Below are 27463 nucleotides of genomic sequence, written 5' to 3' on the forward strand. Positions count from 1 at the left end.
TGGAATGCAAAGTCTACCATATACCTACCTCCGCAATCGAAACCGTGGCACGAGTTCTTGATGATTAATAAAGGTATCGCCAATAGGAAGCAGATGGCTGCTAGTTGAGCGTTGAGATCTATCTTGGGCCGCAGTATCTGGAATGCCCAGGCCGATTCAGCATTTAAGTCCGGAACTTTCAAGAGCAAATTGCTAGTTTCACAGTTCAAATGTCTACTACAAGTTACGACCGTATCAATTAGGCTTTTAGCTCAATCACAAAAGCCCTAGTCTCTGTAGTGTTAATTCTTCAAGTTTGATCAATCTGTCAGGGTTTGCTACTTTGCTGTGCGTCATGGTCAAACTGCATTCGGCCGAGATAACGGACGAGTGCAAAGACGCGCGGCATCAAATCTGACCGCTTCACGGAAAAGAACACGAACCTCGGTTAGACTCAAATGTTTTGAGCTCCACACATGGCCTTGCGAAGTTTAATCATTTCGAATGTTTTGTGTCATGAGGGTCGCCAGCATCTAAGCATTTACCTAAAAGGTTATTCAGCGATAAGGGACAGGTTAGCACATAATAAGTGGGTAGACTGCTCGGTATTGATGCATTCGGCTCGCGATTACCCTTGAGAGACTATAAGATCTTCTGCACATAGCCCACTTGCTTCTTTTGTGTCTAAGCTTTAAGGCTTTTGTGATTGTAGACGATACTTACAAGGGTTCCCGTAAATTCCTTTCGATTTCTTAGCCATGATGACCTCTCGTGACTAGACGACTCATCTCTTAGAATTGTCTTGCGTTCTTACGTTGCGGCTGAGGCAGGGTTTATAGGCTTCAGGCCAATCAAGGCCTTGGGGCAGGGACCTCACCAGGTTTGAAAGGGCTGTCATCCTTCCTCTTACTATGGGTTGCACAATACGTCGGCTATACTCTCAACAACCCGATAGTCCGCCAGTCCGAGCAGAGACACGCCTTTTAAGGATATATATTCACATACAAATTGGTCAGCGCCGGTCTAATCCTTGAACATTGACGATTCTTTGATTCCTCTCTTCCAAATATAACACTGTAGGAGCCGCGTACGTGAGGAAATGATGACCTCCAAGGGATTCTCCAGCCGCAATGCAACCCGCGTGATCTGTGGCCATTCGGCTTGATCCCGGAACATTTTGTAAGATTGGATTACGTGGAAGCAACCATTCACAAAGCCGCTCTCAGCCGAGTCGATGATTTCAATGCTTAAAAGGACGACCAGATCTCTTTTCGGATGACTATGATGCTCATATTCTGGTATTAGTATTTGCCCAATAAAAAATACTTTAACACTATTCATTTACTGTCAGAAGTGTAACGCTCAACATATTATTCCAATGGCAGACAGAGAGGAAACGATGCGAGCGGTGATGTGGGACGGGAAGCCTTACCACGTCGCTGTACGAAGTATTCCAAAGGCGAAAATAGTCGAAGAGGAAGATGCTGTCGTACGCGTCACAACGGCTGGATTGTGTGGCACTGAGCTGCACATATATCATGGCGTTTTTGGAGGCACCGAGGTGCCTTATCCCCTAGGGCATGAGGCCGTAGGCATTATTACCGAGATTGGACCAGCTGTCGAGCATTTCAAAGTGGGAGATCGCGTTGTCATTCCTGGCAGTCCCGATCCTGATGTCCTCATCGTCGATCCTGAGCTTGTCCCAATGCACTATTCGGCCTACGGCACTGGCAACGTATTGGGGCCGACACTTGGTGGATGCCAAGGTAAGTCTTTTTTGCTGAGATCTCCTTCTCTGGCACAACGTTGTTGACAAAACCCGCTAGCCGAGTATGTGCGTGTCCCTATTGCGGATGAGTCTCTCATAAAGATAGAAGACGCAGATGCATCAGATGAAGAGTATCTCTTCTTGAGCGACATCTTTGCCACAGCCTGGCAAGGACTCGAGTATGCCAGATTTCAATCCGGCGACACCGTAGCCGTCTTTGGAGCCGGGCCAGTGGGGCTGCTAACCGCATACTGCGCCATTCTACGTGGTGCGGCAAAGGTCTATTCGATCGACCACATCCAAGACCGATTATATAAGGCAGCTTCCATCGGTGCGATCCCCATCGACTTTACCAAAGGCGATCCGTCGGATCAGATTCTCACTCTAGAGCCAAACGGCGTGCAGCGCTGCGTGGATTGTGTCGGGCAAGAATGTCTCAACGGGAAGCTGAAGAACGAGCAGAACTACGTCATCACTCAGGCGATCAAGTGTCTTTCCTTTAAGGGTGGCTTCGGTGCTATTGGCGGTTTCTTCGGCCAGCCAAGCAGTGACGGAGTCCCTAATGGAAGCACCATGAGCCCCGAGCTTGTAGTTCCTACGGCGCTCTGGTTCTCCAAGTCCATCACGATGCAAGGTGGGCCCGTCGAGATCACTTCTAATGAGAAGATTCTGAATGGGCTCATCAAGCATGCGCGAGTCAAATTAGACTTTATCATTACGGGAGTCTACGATATCGAGGACGCCCCGGAGGCGTACCGGCGGTTTGACAAGAAGCTTGATATCAAAGTGTTGTTTAAGTTTCGCTGGGATGAGAAGAGCGCAAGAGCTATAAAGAATGGCACAAGGTCCAGGAACGGGGCGGTTTAGTAGCTAGTCTAGATGGTTCGAAAGTGGTCAACACTGATTTAGTATTTAAGCAGTTTGTCTTGGAATGAACTTTTGGTGCAATACTCGGTTTTTTGTCTTCGATCGTTCATGCAAAAAATGTTGCTAGCTAGAACGAGGATCTAAAATCCAAAGAATACAATAATCCAGAAAAGCAAGCCATCATTAACAGGAAGAGAAAAAAACTTCTCCGTGTCGTACGTTCATGTATGGAAATTTGCTTGGTCTGTTTCAACTGTCACAACTTTTGTATGTAAGGCATTCGATCAACATCTCAGCTCATATTTTCTAACCTTTCTCGGAAACAGCGCCATGGCTCTTTCAAAGGTTCAGTAGAATATCAAAATATAATTATGTCTCCACAGTATATTACATCCCGTGTGCAAGTAATCTCCTCATATAGGAACTTGAGAGACTTCTTTGTATTGAAACGGCTTGATGTCAATAGTCACTTGCACAACTCTAGACATGGTCGCAGCTGGCTGACAGCTGGTTGGCGGCTAACAAACACCTCTACCTAGGTATTAGGTAGGTTGATGGTGTCGGGTTTCAGAGATCCGGCCGCATTCCATTTTAGCATCCAGGGGCGTCCAATTGCTAAGCCCCGGCTTGGCTGCTCCGCCACCACCAGCTCTCCCGGGTATTGGGCTTAATTTAGACGCCGAAGCCTTTGGCCGCCCGACTGTTGGGCAATACAGGCACAGGCGCAGGCAAGTCAGCACTGGTCTCTAGACCTATCCGGCTGCTAGCCTCGCGTGTTGGGTCCGGGCAAGCCAAATTCCGTGCTGTGGAAGATGGGTTGGCAGGCGCTGCCGAGTCAAAATTTAGGTGGTCGCAGTGGCTCGGCCGCGTGAACACCGCCCTTACTGCTGACTGTCAACATTCTGAGCCTCGCCATGGTTGCTGTCCTTCCGGATGGCTATACACGCGCGAAGGTGTCTATTATGGCCCTCATACTAATCAGTGTAAGATAAACGCTGATGATGTTCACGATGGAGCTTCGACGATATAAGTCAGGGCTTGCCGAGTGTAAAATTGTTGATCGATCTCATCATCAACAGCATCACCAATATCACACTCATCTCCATCAATACCCGTCACCCAAGGCGACATCATCATTCGAGTAAACTTCTTGACTACTATACCTTCTTACTATCAAGATGTTCACCGTCAAGACCCTCACTGCTATCGTCCTGGCTGCTGCTAGCGTGTCAGCCGCCCCGACAGCCACTACCCGATCCTATCCTGACCAGACCGTAACACTCACTGGCACAACACACTCCGTCGTTGCTGGCCTCGGTGGTCTCAGGTTCGACCCGGACAATGTTGTCGCTGAGGTTGGCGACATTGTCGAGTGGCACTTCCTCCCCAAGAACCACAGTGTAGCGCAGTCATCATTTGCCGCCCCCTGCGTGCCACAAGAGAATGCCTTCTTCAGTGGCTTTCAGCCCACCCCCGAGGGCCAGGCTCCGGATGTCTTCCAGATCGTGGTCAAGGACAAGGCGCCCATCTGGTACTACTGCGCCCAGACAGTTGGTTCCCATTGCAAAAGCGGTATGGTTGGAGTCATCAACCAAAATTTCGACGGCCCCAACACGCTGGATGCTCATAAGGCGCTGGCAGCCAATACTAACGTTACAATCATCCCACCTGTCAGCGCTGGCCTGAACGACGGCAACGTCCTCCCCAACCCCAACCCCCAGGGAGGTTTCTAAAGGCCACACACTCGTACTGGGTTTCATGTTAAGCATTGTCAAGACACTTGAGTTTTATATTCACATTGCATAGCGGCATGGTGTTTACGTCATTTGCATTGAGAGGAGTTTGGGTTTAGTTTGCATTCTGCATTAGAGTATTGGGTGGCATGGAATGCGCTGGAGAGGCGGCATTGCATAGGATGGCCGGCATGGCCACCATTCAAGATACCAACGCTTAGAGATTAGACCGTGGATATCAAATGGTCTTCTGGTCGCATCTGGGGCCAATATCTAGCCTAGCATTGAACGAAAACATCTTCAGCTATCACCTTCTCTCTCACCATCGTCCTTCGCTTACAACCGTTGTGTGCAAGCACATTCATTCAATCTGATCCTCTTGAGAGAACTCGGCACAATTAAATCGCCAGGTAGAGTTTGTTAAAGTTGATCACTGCTTGCCACCTGCCGATTGCTCAGAGAATCGCGCCAAAACTGTGCCCCATGAGCCAATGGGGACCAAGAACCTGTGCGTTGCATCTCGGACTATCGGCGAGAACACTATGATCATAAGCCAGCAAAACAGCCAAAATATGCAGGTCATCGCTTTTTCCGATGCTACCTAGGTAGTTGTGCGAAGTTCCCGGGGTCCAACTTCAAAGGCCTTGGCGGCCGCTTTCACCGGCAGCCATCGGGGCTCACGTCAGCGCAGGGATCCGTCCTGTTCGGGACGATAGTGGCACAAAATCAAGCTGCTTCAGCGAAGACCCTGACAGGAGGTCATGTATATATTTTCCGGGCCTAGGTACGCACATCTATGCTCCAAAATCAAAACCAAGCTCAAACTCACCGGCCTCAAACAAAGGTGCTTTTGAGATGGCTCCTGTGGCTGAACCAGCTACTCTAGACGATGTTCCTGCGATTGCCGAGATATTTTTCTCGGGCTTCAATGACGATTACTTCCAGCCTGTGTTCCCACAGACACTTCAAGGATGCACATACATCGAGGAAGCCTACGCGAGCTTTATTACTGGGAAGGAAGGGCGACAAAAGTCGCAAGTCTTCGTAATACGAGACCAGACCGGTACTAGTGCTGCCTTTATCAAGTCGAGTCGTGCCGCTGACAGAAGACAGGAAAACCAGCCTCGTCGATTCTATTTTGGTTTGTTCGACCCGAGGACAAAGGACTGTCGACTTGGGCAGATCGTTGGCCCGCACCAAAGGAGACAATGAGCCATGAGAAGCTCGAGGAGTTTTTCAGTGCCATGGCAGAGCAGCACCACATGGCAATGGGTGAGAAGGAGCATATTTGTAAGTCAAGCAAGCGGAACCATGAGCCAGAGACTCACAGGGAATACCTCCAGATCTAGAAATCATTGCAACTCACGAGTCGGCAAGGAAGCGAGGCTATGGCACGTTGCTGCTCAATCTGGGCAATAAGATGGCTGATGATATGAATTATGCTTTGTATCTAGATTCAGAAAAGAATGCAAAAGATTTGTATCTGAGAGTTGGATACGAGGAGATCCCCGATGTGGCGCAAAAGTCACCACTGTCTCCTTTGCTAAGGAAGAAAAAGAGCGAAAGAACTTGACTTGCAAGGGAGTAGGCCATTCTGACAGAAAAAGCTACTATAATGATTTTCCTTCTCAATATAGATGATTATTGATAACTCGATGTAGTTTTTACTCGATTAATTCCCAATCGTTTTGCCAGCAACTGACAAACTTCTTTACGAGATCACTGGATATCAAATCGATGCACCCTCTCAATGTAGCACTGGCCTCCTCTGTCTTGGTCGTATCATAAATCAATCCCTTTCGGTTCCCATCATTATCGTGTTTCCCAGCAAAGAATTCCGTCAACTTCACAGCGGGATTCTTTTTGGGGTTCTGATTACCTTCCCGCAGCCTTTTGATCCAATCTCGTTGAGGCACGACCTCAAAATCGAGTCCTGCATCATGAAGAGCTGGAAGCAGATCATTGGTCCAGCGAAATAGCTTCGGGTTCGTGTGATTTTGAAGAGACTAGGCAATTCTTGTTTGTTACACATAGGTTGGAGTGACATAGACCGAAGTGTGTAGTCCTCGCAGATACAGGGATAAATTATGACAGTTATTGAGACTTGCTTGATTTCAAAATACCTTGTAAATAAAGTAACTTTTTCAAGCGTTCTAGAAATCATATCCGTTTCCAGACTAGAGCTATTCGTCCGTGACATGCAGGTCGTAACTCATGAAATGCGACAGGATGATCCGAGACGCCCAATGATACCATGCGCCAAATCTTACAAGGTATATCAACCCTCATACAAATGCAGCCTCATCACACAAATGTCATGAAAAATGTCATTCCACCAATCTTCCTCTCATGATCATCCATATCGCATACTAGTAATTGTACCGATAACAGAGATATCCACCCAGAGTATTCATCACTTCTTGGACAGTAACATCTGGTCTAATACCCTTTGAAGTGAGGACATAATCAAGAGTCAATGACTGCTTAGGATCTGTTTTTGTGCTATATCCGTTGATTTGGTACAGGCGATTATCTGGGTCCGGATTCTGCCAGATACGCCACTAATAGTAATGAGTGAGTATCTTTCTGTATGATTTAACAACGCTGGCGTTTGCTTACGTTATGGTCTACAAAGGCGTGGTGCATGAAGAAGATAGGGTCACCAGGGGATGATGCTACATCCGCCATTACGGCGCCGATGCCGTTGTGGGTGTAGGCGTGTGGGCTGTGTCGATTTAGCAGAGTTCCGATGTTATAAAGGACTATTTTGTCTTCTTACCCCATTTCGGCACAGCTCTCCATCTCACTGTAGTTCGAATGCGAGTTGCAGTTCGACACAAAGTCGCTATTACTCTGGGCGGTCAAGGACTCATCCAGCGCACGCGACAGACAGTGATCAGTGAAAGCACCACCTGGACCAATGTGCAGGGTCAATCCACCAAAAGCCTGAATCAACGAAGTCAACATTGCTCTCAAGAGTGTGTCAGATCGATACTAACCCCGGTCTCGATGCAGGTACCTCCGTCTTCCGTCTTTGCAGGCAGTGGCCCGAAGTAGTCGTCAGTAAAGAGAGGAGCCTTGGCAAAATTGCCGGCATCCTTCGTCTCGTCCCACCACGGTAGAGCGCCCTCGAAGCCGCACTGATCGCGAAGCTCGGCCTCGAAGACGGACAAGTAGTAGCGGTGGTAGGGCAAGAACTGGGCAACCATGTGTATCTCGTTTGTCATCTGTTGGTGCACCCATACGAGATCTTCGTATCGATTGTGCGAATTCTCGAAATTGCCAGAGGCGGGTTTCCCGATAAGACACTTGACGGCATCGATAAACGCCTTCTTGTCTGCATCAGCCAAGTCGCGCCACTCAGTCCGGATGGCCGGGGTCTCGCAGGTGCCGGCAGCAGCAGCATCCTCGCCGGCCGCCATGGCCTCAGTCCCCATGCTCCCAGTGCCGACTTCACTGGGCTGAGTGACCTTGGAGGCATCGAACTGGTCTTCTTTCTGGGCATCTGCCGCCGCTTGTTCGGGCGGTAGTAGCGTAAAGCTACCCTCCTCGAACGGGGCTAGGTCAACATGCCGAACGGCTCGCGGGAAGAAGTTCGGCAGGCTTAGCGCTGACACGGCGCCGCCGCCGTAGAGAAAGCCAATAACACCGCCGGAGAGCCTCATATTGCAATGTCCTGCGAACTAAGGGTCTTGAAACCAAGCGATTGGCACAGAATTACGAGGAGATTCGTTAGAAACCCAGCAGAGAATATCATGGTTCATATACCACAACATGGGCTCTCCGCTGCGGACCAGCCATCCCCTGAAAGGGCGGTCATGACTGTCATTTACGAGTGAAGATCAATGACGATGCACGTCCTAGTTCAGCGGCCATTCTGCTGAAAACCGGATACCAGGTAAGTCTGATTCGTGAGTAGCCTAAAGGGTCCCTGCAGTTACACGCTTGCAGGCGTTAGGTCCGCTGGGACAACGCCCCCTTGCAAGCGCACGCACAAAGGGTCGAGGGGCTGAAGTCATAGTCGTGCCGCCATGCCAGTTTACTGTGCAGGACACCAGCTTTAGCTGCTGCTGTGGACCTTACAAGGGCCGTGATTTTAACACCATCGAACACGAGCTGCGGGGAAAGCGATCACTAGACTGAAGAGGGACCCCTGCATTGCGCTGCCGATCACCTTTCCCATCACGATCAGTTGCCGACAGATTCCTCACATCTGCAGCGCTGAGATCCATTCTGACAGGATTCGGTGACGTCTTGGTCACGGATTGACGGCGAGCATCTCACCGAAAGAACCATTAATACGACTTTCCTGAAGAGCAACCAGCCTTCAAACGACGAATTGGGCTATGACTTGGCATCGATTCTTCCTGAAAGACATGTGAATCCAACATGAACAAGACCAGCGATTCGAGAATGTACTGAAATGAAGGAACTAAGATGTATTTGATATCTGAGTCCACTTTGCGGTGTTATTAAGGGAGTCTCTTGCTCTGCTAAAGTGTATTGTTGACCTGTTCAGCCCCACAACTCACAGGCACCAGCTAATTATTGCAAACTCACAAAATAATGCCAAATAAGCATAAATTGTAGAGCTGCCAGTTCTTTGGATTCTTGTCATTTCATAGGCACCAGAACCCTGAGGCACGGCAGACTCCGGTAGCCAAGTTACTCACAGCTCTGCCTCGTGTTAGGCGGAGAGGGACTAGGGTTAGTTAAGGATCGTCACTAGGCAACCAATCATTACACGCCCAGCTTGGCGATCAGAGGTGAAGCGAGGTCACCTTCAATAGGCGGCCGCAACAACCGTAACGATCGTCAAAACCTCTCATGATGGCACTTTTGAATGCCGAGGACCCGATGTGAATTGCGCCGCACGCCGACTTCTCCTCAATGCAACGTGGCGCATCATAACCGTACTCAGCGCAAAACACCATCATATGACTCGGGGTTACCATCATGATGAAAGTTACTGCTTCGGAAACTCAACAGATGATCATATGTGACCTACAGTTCTCAGCGTCTTCTCCGCCTGGATCACCAGATAAACGGCACCCGAGATATGCGGCTTAAGAAATATTCTGAAGGTTTCTACGTCAGCGATAAGCTTCTTCGGATGAAGGAAGACGATTTCACTCCCGAGTTCCACGATAGGGCGAAGAGATATATTCACGTTTTCTTCTCCTTTCAAAGCCCATGATCTCATTCTTTCGATATTGCTAGTACCGATCAATCTTGTTGTTTAAGTACTGTTCCTATGACATTGCGCCATAGTTCAGTGGACATTTTCATATAGAGAGCTGTAATTTTGATTAAAGAAATATTTTATACCTGGTTGGCCAATGATTGGATAAGAACTCCTTTGTTGTCGCTCATGTGATCGAATCGATATATGTAGAGACCGATAGTACTTCCAAACCGTCATTTAAAGTCACACTCATACTCACGAGAAATTGAAGAGCATAGCGCTGAGGAACTACTCGTCTTCATTGAGATTTAACCCGGTGATTCCGATTCAGCTATATAAAGTGAGGAGACATGAGTGTTGCGAACCTCAAGGAAAGGCTGCTGGCGGGGCATCTACAAGCTTATCCAGTCATTAAGGAGAAGGAAACAGATTCTTCAGCATGTCCTTACTATGTGTAATAGCTTATCACTATGGATAGATAAATGAGGACTCAATCGGCGTCAAAAGACACTGAACAAGCATAAACTGATGCTTGTGTAACGAAAACTCGCATACAGTGCGCTTACTTGCCTACTGTCTTTAACACCGTACGTACCAGCGGCCCAATCACGTGCCGTTTAACCGACAGTATCCGAGGTGTGACGGGGTGCGTGTCCGTACCTACTCCAGCAGCTTCATTGAGCTTCATGGCCATTGGCGATGGTGATACTTGAATGCAGCCAGCTCCTTGTGCGGTAGCCAAACATGAAGCTATTACGACCAATTGCTCAGCGAGCAATTCGCAGCGGGCGTTGCCGCAACGTCCGGGCCTTCGCAACTGCCACTGACAGTGCTGGGCAACCGTCTTTCGACACCCAAGTGAAAATCGTCGAAGTTGGACCTCGCGATGGCCTCCAGAACGAGAAGAAGACAATATCGCTTGGCACAAAGATCGACTTGATACAAAGGCTGGCGAGGACCGGGGTGAGAACCATAGAAGCCGGTTCCTTCGTTTCGCCAAAATGGGTGCCACAGGTAAATCCCATATAGCAAAGGGAATAAAGCTTCAGGTTGACCCTTGCTTAGATGGATAGCTCGAACGAGATCCTCAAACACATCCTCAAGAACAGCATTCAATCCCCTACACCCTTAACTTATTCATTTCTTGCCCCTAACGCCAAGGGCCTGACGAATGCTTCGACAATCCTTAGCCAGCATCCCGATGCCTATGCTACTGAGACGATGGCTAAAGTCGACCTGTCTCCGACGAGGAAGCCTGAAATAGAAATCGCAGTATTTGCAGCAGCAACGGAGTCATTTTCACAGAAGAACCTGAACTGCGATATCGCGACATCATTACAGAGATTTAAGGAGGTCATACAAGGGGCCAAGAATGCGGACCTGCGAGTCCGCGCCTACATTTCGGTAGTCCTCGGCTGCCCGTTCGAGGGGTACAATGTCGACCCGCATAAGGTTGCGGAAATCGCGACGGACATGCTCGAGATGGGAGCTGACGAAATCGCTCTGGGAGACACTACAGGCATGGGTACAGCGCCCCGGACGAAAGAGCTTCTGAAGTGTATGACGGCTGCAGGAATCAGGAACGAGGATATAGCGATGCACTTTCACGATACGTATGGCCAGGCGCTCGTCAATACAGCTGTATCGCTGGAGCACGGAATTCGCACCTTCGATAGTGCGGTCGGAGGGCTCGGCGGCTGCCCTTACAGCCCAGGCGCGACTGGAAACGTGGCTACTGAAAATATGGTCTACTTCTTGGAGAGTCTGGGAATGGACACCGGAGTTGATTTGGACGCGATGGCTGACATTGGGTCGTGGATAACGAAAGAGCTGGAGAAGCAGCACGACAGCAGCGTCGGCAAGGCCGTACTGGGCGCGCGCTCAAGGTTAGAAAGCCAAACAAACTGAAAAAAGAAAGACATTATAAACTCCTCCATATGAAACCTCCAATTTCGCGAATGTAGGTCCTAGCGCGCAAAACATCCCGTGTGACACGAGCGAAGGGATGGGGGCGCCCGTTGGAATGTCGCCTATCGGATCCCATCCCATTGCCTACTTGTCGGGAACGCCCTCCTTTGAAGAATCTCAAGAATTGGGCTAGTTTTATTCCCCAAGCTCCCAATGGGAATCCAAAATTACTATCGTCGCACCTTTCCCAATGTGAAAGACAAAACGACCCGTTCAAACAGCATTGGTTAAGAGTCCTTTAGAGTCTAGTTGACCGCACCGATTGCGCATGGAAACGCAGGTCCTCAGTCGTATCTAAGCTGATGTCTGCATACTATCGCCGTTTGGAATCACATTATCAGTAGAGGGACAAGTGCTTGTTGGCTCTATTTTCGGTACGAAGAGCAGAGCTGTTGGAGTGGGCGTTTGCAATTGCGAATTTAGGTTTACATTATCGAAATTGCCAGACGTGGGAGCAAACAAAGGCTTCAAAACCACCCGTCTGATTTCGGTGTGCATGCTGCACCAACTATTCCACGCCCTCGGTGCTTTCTCGCGTCATTCTTTCCTCTAGGATACTCGCCAGCCCACTCTGTCCACCCGGGTTCATATCATATCTGCAGGAGCCTGGCGAAGAACGGTTTCAGTTTCTGTCGCCGGACCGCGAATAGGGCCGCGGATGCGTTTTCACCATCGCCGGCGAATATGCTAGCAAAGAAGAGAACTCGGACTGAAGACGTCTCAACGATGAGGACTTGCGATCTGCCATCCGCCAAGCTCGCCGGTGCGATGAGACTGGAGATGAACATGTCTCAATACGAGCCACTTGCTCGCGAAAAGAGCCAGCAGGCCCTCGAGGGGGAAGACGCAGATGGCCGCGCCTCGACTTCCACCATTTCGCCCACCTCATTGGAGTCTGAAGCAGCCTTTCCTCCTGCGGGAAATTTCTGGCATGATGGATGGAAGAATCCGTCAGCATACAATCCAGTGGGGCTGCCGAAGTACGACATAAGAGCACAGGTTCCGGGAAGTCATGCGGAGCGATGTCGTCCAGTCGCGCTTTCTGAGGTGATTCATCATCAACCCATAGCTATCAAGGGTGACAACCTCGTCGTAGCAGCCGAGGCTTTTGGTACGGAGCGCCGGCCGTCGTGGGAGGAGATATGGAATCACGAATATGACGCTGCCGGCTTCGTCCCGACCTCAGCTTTGATCAACGTACCATTTGGGCCGGTAGTGGCAAGGTCCACGGAGATGGGATACCCGGAGGTTGTGGTAAGAGAATCGCCTCCGGTACTGCCTCAAAAGAGTAGGCCAGAGGTCCCTCCTAGGCGTCGAGCGGATACTAGGTTGCCCGTTGAAGAGTCTTCCCAGAATCGGCGAGCTGAGGCCCCTGGAACTTTCGACCAGTTTGAGCAATCGATAATCCCGGAAAGAAGGCTAGCACATGGCCTATTGGCTCTATCACGGGCCCAGGAGCTAAATAAGGGGTTATTAGACCCGTATCAGACAAAACAGTCTTCGAGCGCGAGGGCATGCCGCTATGATTTCGAGTTTGATGCACTTGTTGCGGTAGGCAGGATTCCGAGGGCGCGGATAGTTGATTTCCCCATTAGCAACATTAGGACGGCGCTATGGGATAAGGAGGTGACACTGCGGGGTGGAATAAGAGGCAGAAACATTTCTGACGAGGGCAAGATGGGAAAAGAAGCAGACACTGGGTCTAGCTTGGGAAACGAAGGCCAAGATAACCACGACAAGCGCCGCCGGGTAGACGCAGAGAGTATGCAAGACCCTGAAGGCAACGACTTGCAGGAAATACATCCACCACCACCACCACCCGGACACCCATTTGCATCTCTTACATCCCATGATTGGCTGTGACTCCGGGGCGTAGGAAAACTACCTACGGAACTGATCGTGGAATCATGGCCAGAGGACGCAACGCTCAGAATAGCGCAAAAGACTCCAGTGGACCAGAGCTATGGCATATACGGCTCGGCAGCAAATGACAAGCCGGAGAGTAGAACCCTGCAATCCACATAGTAAGGCGCAACACACGATCACAGCCAGTGGGGGCATTGGTGATTGCCTGACTGATACGAAGACGGAAGGTGCTCCACGGTGCTGCAGAGGATTCCGATGGATTTTGATGGATAGGCGGCATTAAGCAGCCGGGTATCTCTTTAACTATGTATCTCGTACTGTATATTAGTTGTTAGTCTCCTTTGCGAAGGTATTGGCTACTATGAATGGGAAACACGAGGTCGCTTCTAGGTAAACCTGGAAACACGTAAGAAACCGCCATCGTCGGCGCAGTAACCACGACACATAACGTACCTTCACGCTGTCAGCCCCGACCTTGATCTTTCCCCAAGAAACGGCTTCATCGGGCCTAGCGCCAGCGTCACTTCCGTCAAACTCTTGTGCGGTGTTGATATAGACGGCAGATTCGGCTCCATTGCGCATCAAGCAAGCATTTGCGATATGATGCTTCACAACACCACCACCGAGGATGATCATACCCGCTCGCTTCGCCCTAACCGAGATGGTGTTGATTCGCCGGATGTCCTCGACGATATCCACCCTGAGTTGATTCGGGGATGCTTTGAAGGTATGGAAGTAGAGCATGTCCCCAAGACTGCCATCGGTCAGTGCGGGGCAGAAGACGGGGATGTTGTTCTTGTATGCCCAATAGTACACTGAGCGCTCGTCGTTGATCTCCTTTCCTAGACGGTGGATGATTTTTGAGGGCGTCCAGTGGATTTCATCATCTGTCCCTTTGCTAGCCTCCTGCTCCTCGAGCATCTTGTCGAGGATGGGGACTACCCAGTCTTCGAAGGCACAGTAATTGGAATTTGGCACCACGAGGTTTCCAATGCGATTCAAGCCCTTGGCGCGTAATTCTGAGCCCACCGCACTAAATGATGAGATGTAAGTGTCACCGAGGCACTTGATAAAGTCCTCCTCGATGCCACCCGCGGTTGTGACCACTGCAGAGACATGCTTGTGCTCGACGAGATACCGGAAGACGCCCCTCAGGCCGGAGGAGATCATGTTCGAGGTGTAACCTAGGAAGATGGTGGTCCCCTCGCCGGTTTCAGGGTCTTTCCATGCCCGCTTCAGATCCAGTCAGTTTGGGTGCCGCAGCCAGAAGTGAGATCAGTCCTTTTCGTCTGCTAACCATTTCGTTGATGATGCGGATGGCCTCACCCATTGATGAGGCCTGGAAGCCCATGTGCTTCATACCCTGGAGGAGATCATCCACGGTGATGGGTCTGCCCTTGAACTTGTTGAAGTCGAGTTCCTCAACCTTCTGCGAGCCCTCGGGCATCTCGACCGATTTGACCAGGACGGCATCCGTCACAGATGCCGGTGGCTGGCCGGAAGTCATTGTGGAAGTCTAGTCTACACTCGTGGTTTTTCACTAGTCAAGATGCCAAGTACTCAAATAGATGCCCAGCAGTGTGAAGATGAGTGCGTGAGCTCGATCGATGGCGGGGTGAGGATGCGACCACCGTGATGAGAAAAGACCAAGTGAACTACCACAGATAAAGAAGGAAAATTCAGAACAAAAGGGAAGAAATGAGATCTGAAGTGTCCCGTCGATGCATCTCAGATGAAGCTTCTACTATGTGTATTACATGAAAAGAAGTGTTGAATTAAAGCTTTCGCCTCTATCGTCCTATGTCATCTAGCATCGAATCAGGGTCCTCACGCCTAGGGCTGAATTTTTTGCAGTGTCCCGCCGCATTCATCCATCCTTCCTTCCTTGTGTGCAGGTGGCAGCAGCTAACTTTAGGTGGTTACCTCAGCATGCATAGGTAAAGTACTTCCACTACAGTGGCCTCCGAAACGTTTTCTTTTTTTTGGGGAGGGCCTCTGCTAGGCACAAGTGTGCAGCTGTTGCCAGCAGTCCGAAACAAGCTTAAGACCCAAAGAGGTTAGAACAGGTGTCAGGCGCTAAGCCGCCGAGATGAGCTTAGCGTCACGCCGCCACGCGACTTGCTGGTCTCTGACTGGCTGGCAACTTGATGTCTCCCAATTTGCGTGCATCCATCTTCAATTCCTCATTCAACCACCAAAGCCCTTCAATCCTCCACATCCCAGCGTCCCATGCCAAAGACCACCGCGACTCCAGACGGCGCATCACGACAGCCTTCACCCATCTCTAGCATCATTCAGCATCTCATTGTGCCACTCTGCACTGTCCCGGGCGCCTGCTTTGGCTGCGCGCAATCAGCTGAACTCTGGCGGGTTAGCGCCGAACAGCAAAGGGCAATTACTCGTGGGCCAGCTGCTCGTTCATCCGAGGATCCTGCAAAGTCAACTGATATTCCATCCGCGGTCCACGCATGCAGCCAGCCAGATAGTCTTTCCAAAGAGCAGGGCATGCGCATGGTGTTCTTTTGACGTCGCACAGCTTAGGGCGCCGGCCCTCGTTCGTGATGTATGTTTCTGACCATCTCCACCTCCATCCTCCCGTATCAGGCCACATTTGTCGCATCGCGCATCGAGAATGTGGTCCTTTGATCAGTTCTACCCACAGAGCAGTGACCAAGATCATTTTTGCTACGACGCGCCATATTTCATACCCCCCTCTCATCAGGTTTACTTACAATCTGGGTCCAGGTCGAGGTACACCGCAAGATATGACAGCGATAGGCGGTCGCGATCACCTAGGGACCGATCACCCGACCGGTACAATGATCGGGCATCTCAATACAGTGATGGCGACCGTCGACGGACTTCTGGAGACTCGAGAGGGAATGCGTCGGCGTTTCAAGCCAACCGAGACTCGTTTCGTGACTCGCTAACTGGCCGAGAGCCTCCCCGAGGCCCCAAAGCTCTGATTGATCCTCCCAGTGGCCCTCGTGGCGGCGGGTACAGTGGAGATTTCCGAGGCAGAGGTCGTGGCCGGGGGAGAGGCTGGCGCGACGATAGCAGGGACCGTGGCCGAGACCGAGATGACTTTAGAGATCGGAGAGATGGTCCGCCTTTTCGAGACGATCGCAGCCGTGAGCGCGAGAGAGACTGGAGAGAAAGAGACAACTTCCGAGGCCGGCGTCCTTCACCACAGGGCAGGGGCCGGTCTCCTCCCGGAAGAGATTTTCGGGACCGAGACGGCCCTTTAGGGGTAGATGCAGATCGAGCCAGGAGAGAATCACGCGACGGTCCATTGTCCGCTGGATCCTCTTCCTCTGATCCCCCGTTTGCATCTCAGTCCTACCGCGGCGGTAGCTACAGAGGACGTGGTGGCAGGGGCCGCGGCGACTGGAATCGTGGTGATTTGGACCGTGGTCGGGGTCGGAACTTCTATGATGAACGAGATCGTTTTAGGAGCCGATCTCAGGAAGGTAGATGGGGTCGCGACCGAGATGACCGAGACAGCCACCGATATATCGATTCTGATGTCCGGTCCCGGGATTCTAGGGAGGACCGCGATCCTCGCGACTTGCGCGATAGGGATGCTCGACCCAAGCTCGACCGCCAAGGCTCAATCGCACACGACCCGCCTCCGCCCACAAAAGACGTCTCGCCGCCACCGCTAGCCCCCTCGGCCCCAGCATTCGGCTCAGTTCCCAGTCGGCAACCTTCAACAACCGAAATCTCAAAGGCGCCACCGACCGGGCCTAGAGCGCTCGCGGAAGATCGCCCGGTGTCCGCCGGCCAGCAGGGAGGCGAGCAGCGGGTTCCGCCGTCCGGCCCATCCAAGTCCTTGGCGGATGTTAGCCCGCCAATACCTACTGGACCACGTGCTCAGCATCAGAAACAACAACGGCCTTCGAGCAAGCAGTGGATCAACCCTGCCTTAGTTGGCAAGAACCTCAAGGTGCCCGAGTCCCCCAATAAAATCAGCAGGTCACAGAGCTTTGTTGCATCGCAGCAGTCCAGACCATTCGGCGGTCGGCCTGATTCATCCAACTCAGAGAGCCATGGCGATCTTGAAAGACGGCCTCGCAGTAGTGGTGCGAACGCTGATTCACAGATTGCGGTGGCCGACGGGCAGCTACGCTCTCTCCGCATCAGTGAACCCGGAGAAATTACTTTCGACACGGAGCGCGGTACTCAGTCCGCTCGCTCTTCAGTAGATCGAGACTTAAGAGCATCTCTCGTACCATCCGACAACAAATCTAGGGGCACAGAACCCTCCGATAGAGGAAGTATAGCATCCGCAACATCTCCCACCATACCGAAGTCCGAAAGTCCTGCTGTAGCTAGGGCCGCACCTCGAAACCAAGAAGGTGGCCAAGCGAAATCTGAAGAGCCAAAGGATGCAGATCAGATTCCACGGAAGAAAAGGGCCCCATTGCGTATTCCTACTGTTCGGTTTGCTTTACCACCCAAGGTCTCAACCCTTCCTTCAGTTGATCACTCGTCCGAATCAGATGATGAGGATATTGACGATTACTTCGAGATGGAAATTGCCAAAGCGGAAGCGGAGCTGAAAAAGAATGAGAGTGCTGGGGAACCGGTACCTACGGACTTCGTTGTACGATACGCTTCCGTCTCTCATGAAGCCCTGGTATCCCTTGCGACCGATTCGGATGGCATGAAGACTCTCTTGGGCCCATTACCCGAAGGATTTGAGATGCCCAAGCCACAAGCTGGACCAAGTGACAAGACCTCTGTTACCGACCCAGATGTATCAGCAAAGCCTGCCACTATTACAGACAGCGGTGCGCCACCTCTCGCAGACCAGGCAGGAGAACCTGCAGCTTCGGAAGAACCACAGCCTAAGGTAGAAGAAATGGATATTGATACAGCGCATCTGCCCATACCAACTGTTGAGCACGCCGAACAGAAGGATGAGACGGGAGACGTGGACATGGATGACGCGGGACAAAGCAGAAATGGTCTGCCCACATCGGAGCCTGATTCAACCGTGATGAATGGTACACCTGGAGAAGCCGCACATCATCTGCTACCCCCTGGATTCGAACAACCTCCAACAGGGCTCAGTACCCCGACTCAGATGGAGATGGAGGATGATGACGATGAGACCGAGATCGAGGAGATTGATTATGCCACTATCGAAACTGTCCGACAGTACATGAAGACACCTCCAATTGACGAACTTCCCCACTATCAATGTCGGCCTTGGTTCAGAGACAGGCAATTTATGAAGTCTCTCGACCCGTCCCCCGACGTACACGCATTTGTCGCCAGCCTTATGCGCGACAGCGCAATTGTCACCATGGCTGCTCAGGAAGAAGCCAGGCAAGAATACTCTGAAGACTACGAGATGTATCTCCGCTTCACGCTCTCCGAAGACCCTATTGCTGTGAAAAGCCGCGACAAATTCTCCACTGGGAATCCAAACGGAGACTTCACCGCACCGCACCCTGCTAGCCATGAGGGCAAACCGGAAGGTCGACGTACGGGTAGATTTGCGACCGAACGTGATCTCGAGCGGGCCCTCCAAGAGTCTCTTCAGGCAGAGAACGAGAGGCGGGAGCGGGAGGAGCGTGCGCAGAAGGAGAAGTATCGCAGCGAGAAGGAGGCTGAGATTCCAGACATGTACTGGAGTATCGAAGAACGTGAGAAGGATCTCTTTATCGATCACTCTGGGTTCCTTCCCCCTGAACGCCTCGTTGCGACCTGGCAGGTTCTTCCACCTGTGGCAAACTTCACTGAGGAGGAGGCAGAGCAGTTTGAGAAAGCATATCTTGAGTTCCCAAAGCAGTGGGGTAAGATTGCAGAGAATATTCCGACCAGGGATTTCCACTCTTGCATTCAGTACTACTATATAAAGAAGAAGGATCTCAATCTCAAGGAGAAGCTCAAGAAGCAGCCTAGAAGACGGAAGAAGGGTGGCCGTGGCAAGCAGCGGTCTAGTGCACTGGTGACTGAAGTCCTTGGCATCGGCGACGAAAACACCGAGGAGAATCATGAGACTGGCGAGAATGGAGAGCGCCGGCGCCCACGAAGAGCGGCCGCACCCACCTTTGGTCCCAATCATCATGAGGCAACACCTGCTGCTGATTCTGATGGTACTGCTACACCCGGCAGACGGCACGCAGGAGCGAAGAATGATAGCGGTACTGAGAAGATCGACAGAAGGAGAAGACGTGGCAGAGAGAAGGAACCTAAACAGGCTAAGCCGGCCCAGACTCTGGCTCCTACGCCAGCGGTTGCCGCCAAAGCAAACAGGTCTCGGTCCAACTCCAGAGCTCAAGGCCCAGAATTCTTGTCGCCTCAGACACCTGCAGACTTGGGACGTGTGCCCATGCAGCTTGACGGATCTCCGGGGGCGGGCATGCAGCCGCCCCTGGTGCCAGCTCAACCTCTTCTTAGCCCTGAGAGAGCCGTACCGACGGCTGCAGGGTCTTCAATCTCGGAGGTCATGGCGCCGCCGTCGCTCAGGCCGGAACCCCCACCGCCTCCTCCGTCAATCGCGACTTTTGATATCAATCAGCACGCTGCGCCGGATCGAATGCGCACGCCCCAACAAGCGTCAAGCTACTGGAGCGTCTCTGAATCCAACGAATTCCCTGCACTGCTTAGATCTTTTGGCACTGACTGGGGCTCCATTGCTGGCCACATGCAGACAAAAACCCACGTGATGGTAGGTATTGTCGCGTTCCTTGCAATAAGCCAGACGCTAACGGCTTTTCTTTATAGGTTAAGAATTATTACGTCAGGCAGAAAGATGCCGGCAAGGTGGAATGGGAAGCTATGGCTTCAGAGGCCGATCAGAAGCGCGCCCGTGGCGAGAAACTACCACCTCCTCCAACCATGACACAAGGTCCGCGTAACAAGCGATATGACACGCCTGCGACCCTTCACCGACCCCTGGCGGCTGCTGAGGCACCAGAGGACGTACCTACGAAACTCGAGAGTCATCCTCCTCAACCCAGCAATCAGCCATTCAGCCGTTTTCAAGTCCCTGTTGCAATTGCACAGGCTCCTCCTACAAATGTCGCACAAGGCGCGGCACAACCATTGCAGGTGCAGCAACAGCAACAAGCGCAGCCATCCACGCAAGCGATGTCACCGACTGCACGGCCATTGCGAGCGCCCCTGCCATCTCATGGGTACACCGACCCAGACTCGGAATCCGCGACCTCTCAGCCACAAGCTGTTCGGATATCTCAGAAACCCATCGCAGGTTCTCCGCATGGGCCGGGTTGGCTCCATGAATACCCCCATGACGGGAGCCCAAATGCAGGGAAGATGCGGCGTTCTGACATGCAGCCCAAGGAGGAACCACGGCTTGTTGAACGGCCACCGATTCCACTTAAGCAGGAGCCAGAACAAAGTCAACGATATGAGCCATTTGCACCCAGAGAGGCCCCTCAACCCATCGCAAGGGCTGCTGCTGCACGGAATGAGCCAATGCCGCTGGCTCGCTCAGCAGAGGCCCCACGAGGAATTGTCTCCGGTGCGCCATCATATCCGCCAGCATCGCAGCAAGCTGTGCGGAATCTTGTTGGTGAGCAGGGACCACCTCCCACAATGTCTCCTTCCATCGAACGGCCTTCTTCGGCAATGCGGCGACCTCTATCGACAACTATGCAAGACCCGTATGCGGCACCTCCACCCCAACCGCCGGCGTCTTCCCTGGCACCTCCAGCAGCTCGACCTCCAGAACGTAAGACGTCCAGCTTGATGGCCTTGCTCAATGATGATCCAACCCCCGCGCCACCTCCACCTAAGAGAGTCAGTGAAGTCGCTGGTTCTGGTCTCAAGCTATCGTCGAGTCCGCCGCCACAAGCGATGCCGTCTCGAGCCCCTCCTTCTACTGCTGGCCAGCTACGCCGGGAAGAGACTCCCGTGTATGGCTCGTACTCACGCGCTACTCCTGTGCAGTCTGCTATACCTTCATTGAAGCCATATAACCCAACACAGGCACAATCTCCTCAGCCGCAACACATGAACGTACCCAGAGGCTCCATGGTCTCCCCGGTGGAAGCGGCATCTGCTGCTGAGCGTGATTATTATGCCCGTCACGCATACCCACCGCAGCACCAGCCACCGGCTTCAAATTCTCCCCAATCTCACCATTACCCCCCACCTTCTCAACACTCACAGATGGGGTATCAATCACAGGGCCCGGCCTATCCTTATGGCCCGCCTGTTTCGCAGCCTCATGCTGCCTCTCCCACTCCTCAGTACGCCGGTCACCCTCCGCCTGCTGGTCGACGTGACCCCGTTCAGCAAAGTCGAGAGACTGCATGGCCGCCAACCCAGCGGCAAGAGCCGTCACCGGCAAGTATGCAGCAGCAACAAACTGCGTGGCCGCCACCGAAGGCGAACCAACCTCCGCCGACCCAGTCTGCTTGGGGGGCGCAACACGGTGCTCCCACGAAGCCACCACCGGCCAGCAACGCCATGCCACCACAAGGATCGTGGCCCTCAGCGCCGCCACAGCATAGCTTCCGCGATAGTCTCCGAGATGATCGCAGTGCATACCCGCCTGTCCATGATGCTCGCGGCGGCAATGATCCCCGGATGATAGGCCATCAACATCAATCGTCGCTCAGCGGACGATATCCTCCCGCGTCTAATCCACGTGATCCCGGCCCGCCTCAACCTCCCCAGCCAACATACGCTCGTTATGCCAGTACTCCTGGTCCAGGACAAGGCAGAGACTTGAGAGAGCCCGGTCCTCCGCGAAGCTATACTCCAGGTGCGACATACGATGCTCGCGGCCCGCCTCCTGGCCCTTACGCGCAAGACATGCAGATGAGGGACGCGAGAGCTGACCCGCGAGACGCACGCGACCCGGTCACCCAACTACAAAGACAGCTACGGCCGCATGAAGCCTATGACCGACCTCCGGAGCGGAGATACCAATGATCTAATGAATCTTAAACCGTGTGCCTTGGGTTTGGAAATATCAGACAAAAGGAATGGATTGGTCTGGCCGGTTTGATAGCTCGATATCATAGGAGTTCTTGTCACAGATGATTGTATGATGCATGGCACGGTTCGCGACTCCATAGTTCTGTAGTTCTATTATGTTTCTTCCAGCGTATACGATCAAACATCCTGTTTCTTGCATCCATCATTGCTGATAGAATGCCATGCCCTGACTCTCATACCCACTAGGCAGCCTATTCAAAACCAAAGCGCGTGCTTGAAAGTCTTCACTTTGAAATCGTGAGTTGATGTCTTCCGGCCACCGATCCGGCAACTCTTCTCCTGTCGGCACCCACGGCCGGCCAAGCATAAAGAGAAGAATAAGCTCAACTTCCGGACCAAAGGACATTAGCCCCCTATTAAACTGCTGCAGTAGCAGGGAAAGATACTCCTCCTGCCCGAATGGCCGGCTCCAAGCGACTCGGAACGTCGCATACCCCCTTTCCTCCTTGATGATCTGGATGGTGAGGTCGACCAACTCGCCCATCCGCAGCCCTTCGGGATAGAAGATCTGCTCTTGCAAATGTGCGAAGTACTCTCTGATGCGCGGCAGCTGTTTCAACAGGCCGAGTGACGTGACAGCCGGCTGGGCGACGAGCATGCGCCGCCAAGAAGCGTTGGATCGTAGGAAGGCATCCCGGCGGGCGGCATCGGCTATAGGAAGGGTGAGCATTTCATCGCGTGTGACGAAGCCTGTCTCGGGTCGGGAACGGCGCATCCAGTGGCTGAAGAGCTCACGCAGCAATGGGTTTGTGGTTACCTGTGCCGGAGTCTGCTCGGTGTTGTTTGCAACGGGCTGGAAGTACAGGTGCTTCTGGATTTCTGGAGATGTGGCGACGGCCGCATGCCACAGGCGGCATACGCGCTGGGCGGCCGTCAAGAGCAGACGAAGATCGCATTGAAGCAGGATATACTGGAGAAGTTCAGGGTTGGTGAGAACAGCTCTTACGGGGTATGTGCTCATTGTGAAGTATTACTTGTAGGATCCCTGAATGTCCACTCTGATGTACATCGATTGCGACCTTGAAATGATGGAGGCGATAGCTCGTACCCTGTGGTGGACCTTAGTCATCCCATTTCATCACAGCAAATCTGTCCCTTAATACGAGAACTCATCTTCTATCGTGCCAAATTTGTGTCCAATTTTTACAGATCGATTCTAAGGCCCTGTGTAGACAACTTATTGATCTTAATTATAATCGAAAGTCTATTTTCGAGTATCTAACACTGCTCTCAGAGCCTGAATGAATATCCTAGCTAACTTGACTGTCTCTTCCTCCGTCATGATGAAGGGAGGGCAGAACAATATTGCATCGACTACCGGAGAACATAGGTACACAGCTGCCCCTAATTGGAATGACTTTTCAGCGACCTCTTTGGCCAACGGACCGCCGTATGCTTTGCCCATATCTCCAAAGTCTACGGTTCTGAAGAGTCCTAGGCCTCTTAGTTTGCCGCTGTTCTGTTTGAACTGGGTCGGCAATTCCGCAAAGAGGGTATCGTAGAGAACTTGTCCCATGCGCTGGCAGTTGCTGACGAGGTTGTCGCGTTCAAGTATCTTCTGCACCGCAAGTGCCCCAGCGCATCCCATCGAATGACCTTGAAACGTGTGTCCGCTTAGAAAGGTCTTTGAACCCTTGGAATGCTGCTGGAAGGTCTCGTACACAGTCTTCCCAATCAAAACAGCCGATAACGGTTGATACCCTGCGCCGAGCCCCTTGCCAATTGTTTGCAGATCAGGTGCAACGCCCCCAAGGCTCTCCCAAGCGTGATAACTTCCAACTCGCCCCATGCCACACATGACTTCGTCGTAGATCAGAAGTGCTCCATGTCTCTTGCAGAGCTCAGACAGACGTGGGAGATATGACTGCGTGGCTGGGACGGATCCTATGGTAGCGCCAACAACCGGTTCTACTATTACAGCAGCAATCGTCTCAAGTCCTAGCCGTGCGAACGTCTCCTCATATTCAGCGATCAATTTATCCTCGTAAGCCTTCTCACCAAGCCCCTGTCCGTCTGCCTGGTAGAAGCAGCGCTGGACATGATGAAACACAGGCGCCAGAATGGGCGCGAAGGTATCCCGTCGAGCTGGATTGTTCCCGGCCGCGAGCGCGCCGAGTGTATTTCCGTGATACGAATTGAGCCTGCCAATAAAGTTCACCCGTTCTAGTTGCCCGTTGTAGACATGATATTGTCGAGCAAGCTTCAAAGCCGACTCAACTGCTTCAGAGCCCGATGTGAGGAAAAGAACCTTGGCAAACGCATCTTGGCTGTTCTTCAGTAGCACCTGAGCAAGCTCTTCTGCAGGATCTGACGTAAAGAAGGATGAATGAGCGAAGGCAAGACTTCTGGCTTGCTGACAGATTGCATCAATAATCTCTTCGTTCCCGTGACCCAGACTTGATACGGCAGCTCCACTGCTACCATCAAATACCTTGCGTCCGTCTGAGGTTACAAGGTAGACTCCTTCGCCATTGACGGCAGTGGGATATGCCTTTTCTAGGGATCGGTGGAAAAGCGACGAATTCGATGATGTTGAAGCCATCGTGAAAATGTCTCAGTCATATAGAGCAAAGTGAGTACGACCACAAAGGATTGTGCCTGATCAGCGTAAACCGCTGCAATGGAACGTTTCTAGGTTGATCACGGCAGATCCGATCAAGACGCGCCGACGTAGCGGCAGTAAGACTGTGATAGAGTCTAACAGTGGCTAGTCAATAATTGAAAATCGCCAGTGATATAATTGGCGGCATCGGAGTCGGATTCAGAGCGGATAGAGTCATGGAACTGATATTTATCAAGCTGCGAATCATCCGTGGTATTATGCTATCACTTATTGGTTGCTTATGCCCAGCAATTGCCCGAATTGGCATTTTCGGCGATCAGGGGTCCGGCATCGCTCCCCACCAGATCCCGATCGGTCTCCAACGGCGGGACTTGGATTGTTAAATAGCACGTATTTCGGAACACAGCTAACGTAAAGGACTTAGTATACATACGCAATCCACGAGGCATTGTGCTGTCATTCGGTATATAAAAAGGAAAGTCCTAGCAAAGATAGTTTCTTTAATCCGCTAAGCTTACTACACAGACTGACAGTCTGGTCACGCTGGGTGTGATGGTTACGTTCTATGCATCGGTCCACTATAGTAACAACGTTCAAGAGCACTAGGCTTCTAGAAAGACCTAATTTACTCACTTACACAATCAACTATAGATCCTAAACATCGCCAAATTGTAGCAGTTATCCCCTCGACGTTCTTGGCTCTAATTCAAGAACGCCCCCTTTGTCTCTTCAAGTATAGCCTCATACTCAGGCTGGAAGGACATATAAGTGTTCTCGGGAGTATAGTCATACTTTTTTGAGTACTCAGCCTCAGCCTGTGGAATGTACTTCTTGGTGACTCCATTCGCAGCGGCAGCCTCGATCAGGAGTTGTGTTTGGCATGCCCTTTCTAAAGCAATGAAGAAGCCTGCAGCCTCTCCTATATTTGCTCCGCAAGTCAGGATGCTAATATTCATACCAAGGGTCAGCCGAGTGTTCATATGTCAACAGTTCATGAAGAATTTAATCACCCACCCATGATTCTGCAAGATAATGTTCTTGTTCTTGGGTCCAAGCGCCCTAGCAAGATTAATCCCTTCTTCTTTTGCGAGGACAGTCCCTCCAAAGCCTTCATAAACAGAAAGATCGTCATAAAAGTAGCATGAATCTGCAGAAACATGTAAGCTACCAGCACCTTAAATGTGCCATCAAGGTTCAACATACCCTGGACCAGCATCTCTATGGGTCTACCAAACGCAGACCAGGCTCGTCCATGCGGAGAGTGCATGTGAACGGCGGCGTTGATATCAGGACGCATTTGGTGCAGAACAGAATGAATGATGAACCCCGCTCGGTTCACTGTATGTTCTGTTGGCTCTTGAATCTCGCCATGTTCGTCTACAAGAACTAAATCAGACACTTTGATGACACTGAAGTGCTTTGCATAGGGATCTGAGGTCATTAGCAAAGCAGTTCTAATTTTGAAACTTGTGAGGAGCCATACTTATCCAGAAAAGAGACGGTTTAACAGGATCTGTCAAAATTGTTTGGTCAGTCTATGTTATTCCACATGATCACAGTTCGAGTTGTAGGTTCCCGACGAACCTCTCAAACTGACATGGCCGGCACAACCATCCGCAAACCCAAGCTTCGCAAACACACGAAACGCAGCAGCCATCTGGGCCTTCGCCCATTTGCGTTCTTCATACTTGTCTGTGAAGATTGGGACTTTCCTCTTCTTCGGTAGCTTATTTTCTGAAGGGACAGGCAAGTTCGCAGATGTCTTTGTGGGCTCAGACCCGAGCATCAATTTCGGTTGGGTCGCGGTGAGAGTTGTCGTCGAAGCCATAGCGCTTGACCCTTAGAGGTTCTTCTTTTCACTTATATCAGTGAGGAGTAAAAGAAGAGTAAAACTCGACTATGGTTCTGTGAGTACACGGTTTCTTAGATAGTTTCTTCTATATGGGGGTCGAGAGACTTGCCAACCATTCGCCTCAAGGCAAAGGCCTGAAGTGAGGGAAAAGTCTCAATCCTGTGCAGCCTAAGGATGACGGACCTAGGTCAATCCCATCAGCTTTGGTGGCTCTTACGCTGGAGCTAAGATTGAAGACCTAACTTAGTGTGACAGGTTTCCCAGACTGCACCGAAATTCCCCACATGGCCAGCTTAACTGCGAGATAAGAGTCTTCTCAGTACACGGGGGCCAAGGATGCAGTGTTAGTGCGAGCGATCTGCAAGATCCGCCCGAGGTTTCTCTAGCCTACATCTTCGGCGCGAGAAAATCGACTAATCCTTCCCCTATCTCTTGCTTCCTAGCCACCATTGTCAACATGAAGATATCGGCAGATCGGGGTGGCGGCAGGGTGGGGTTCTTGGCATATGAGGCGCCGAAATACATTGGCTTGTGTTGCTTTCACGATCTATCTGCAGATCTTACGATGTCCAAAGTTCGCTCAATACATGTAGTAGACCATATCAATATTGTTGCTGCGGGTGTAAGATGGGAACAGAAAGAGATGTACTCATGGCCCTGATGACTAAGACCAATGAGACTGTTCAGTCAAGTTGCTTTT

At 51.6% G+C, this 27463-nt stretch overlaps 6 protein-coding genes across 6 annotated transcripts; 4 read left to right on the forward strand and 2 right to left on the reverse strand.

Moving 5' to 3' along the window:
• Nucleotides 1–1357: 1357 nt before the first annotated feature.
• UCRPA7_7421 (putative alcohol dehydrogenase protein) lies at nt 1358–2614 on the forward strand (the record flags this gene model as incomplete). Its single annotated transcript, XM_007919956.1, has 2 exons — nt 1358–1745; nt 1806–2614. The coding sequence occupies 2 exons, from the start codon at nt 1358–1360 to the stop codon at nt 2612–2614; spliced, it is 1197 nt and encodes a 398-aa protein (XP_007918147.1).
• A 1178-nt stretch (nt 2615–3792) lies between these two features.
• UCRPA7_7422 (putative extracellular serine-rich protein) lies at nt 3793–4347 on the forward strand (the record flags this gene model as incomplete). Its single annotated transcript, XM_007919955.1, has 1 exon — nt 3793–4347. One exon carries the CDS (start codon nt 3793–3795, stop codon nt 4345–4347), a length of 555 nt encoding a protein of 184 aa, XP_007918146.1.
• Nucleotides 4348–6716: 2369 nt separating this feature from the next.
• Nucleotides 6717–8012, reverse strand: UCRPA7_7423 (putative tyrosinase protein; the record flags this gene model as incomplete). The annotated part of the gene is made up of 4 exons (XM_007919959.1): nt 6717–6908; nt 6967–7072; nt 7127–7293; nt 7347–8012. 4 exons carry the CDS (start codon nt 8010–8012, stop codon nt 6717–6719), a joined length of 1131 nt encoding a protein of 376 aa, XP_007918150.1.
• Nucleotides 8013–10597: 2585 nt separating this feature from the next.
• UCRPA7_7424 (putative hydroxymethylglutaryl- lyase protein) lies at nt 10598–11440 on the forward strand (the record flags this gene model as incomplete). The annotated part of the gene is made up of 1 exon (XM_007919957.1): nt 10598–11440. One exon carries the CDS (start codon nt 10598–10600, stop codon nt 11438–11440), a length of 843 nt encoding a protein of 280 aa, XP_007918148.1.
• A 2225-nt stretch (nt 11441–13665) lies between these two features.
• On the reverse strand, nt 13666–14873 carry UCRPA7_7425 (putative deoxyhypusine synthase protein; the record flags this gene model as incomplete). Its single annotated transcript, XM_007919960.1, has 3 exons — nt 13666–13683; nt 13820–14599; nt 14664–14873. The coding sequence occupies 3 exons, from the start codon at nt 14871–14873 to the stop codon at nt 13666–13668; spliced, it is 1008 nt and encodes a 335-aa protein (XP_007918151.1).
• Nucleotides 14874–17897: 3024 nt separating this feature from the next.
• Nucleotides 17898–20109, forward strand: UCRPA7_7426 (putative myb-like dna-binding protein; the record flags this gene model as incomplete). The annotated part of the gene is made up of 2 exons (XM_007919958.1): nt 17898–19701; nt 20105–20109. 2 exons carry the CDS (start codon nt 17898–17900, stop codon nt 20107–20109), a joined length of 1809 nt encoding a protein of 602 aa, XP_007918149.1.
• Nucleotides 20110–27463: the final 7354 nt, after the last annotated feature.

The sequence above is a fragment of the Phaeoacremonium minimum genome (genome assembly GCF_000392275.1).
Source record: "Phaeoacremonium minimum UCRPA7 unplaced genomic scaffold PA7_03_scaffold_523, whole genome shotgun sequence".
Lineage (NCBI taxonomy): Eukaryota > Fungi > Ascomycota > Sordariomycetes > Togniniales > Togniniaceae > Phaeoacremonium > Phaeoacremonium minimum.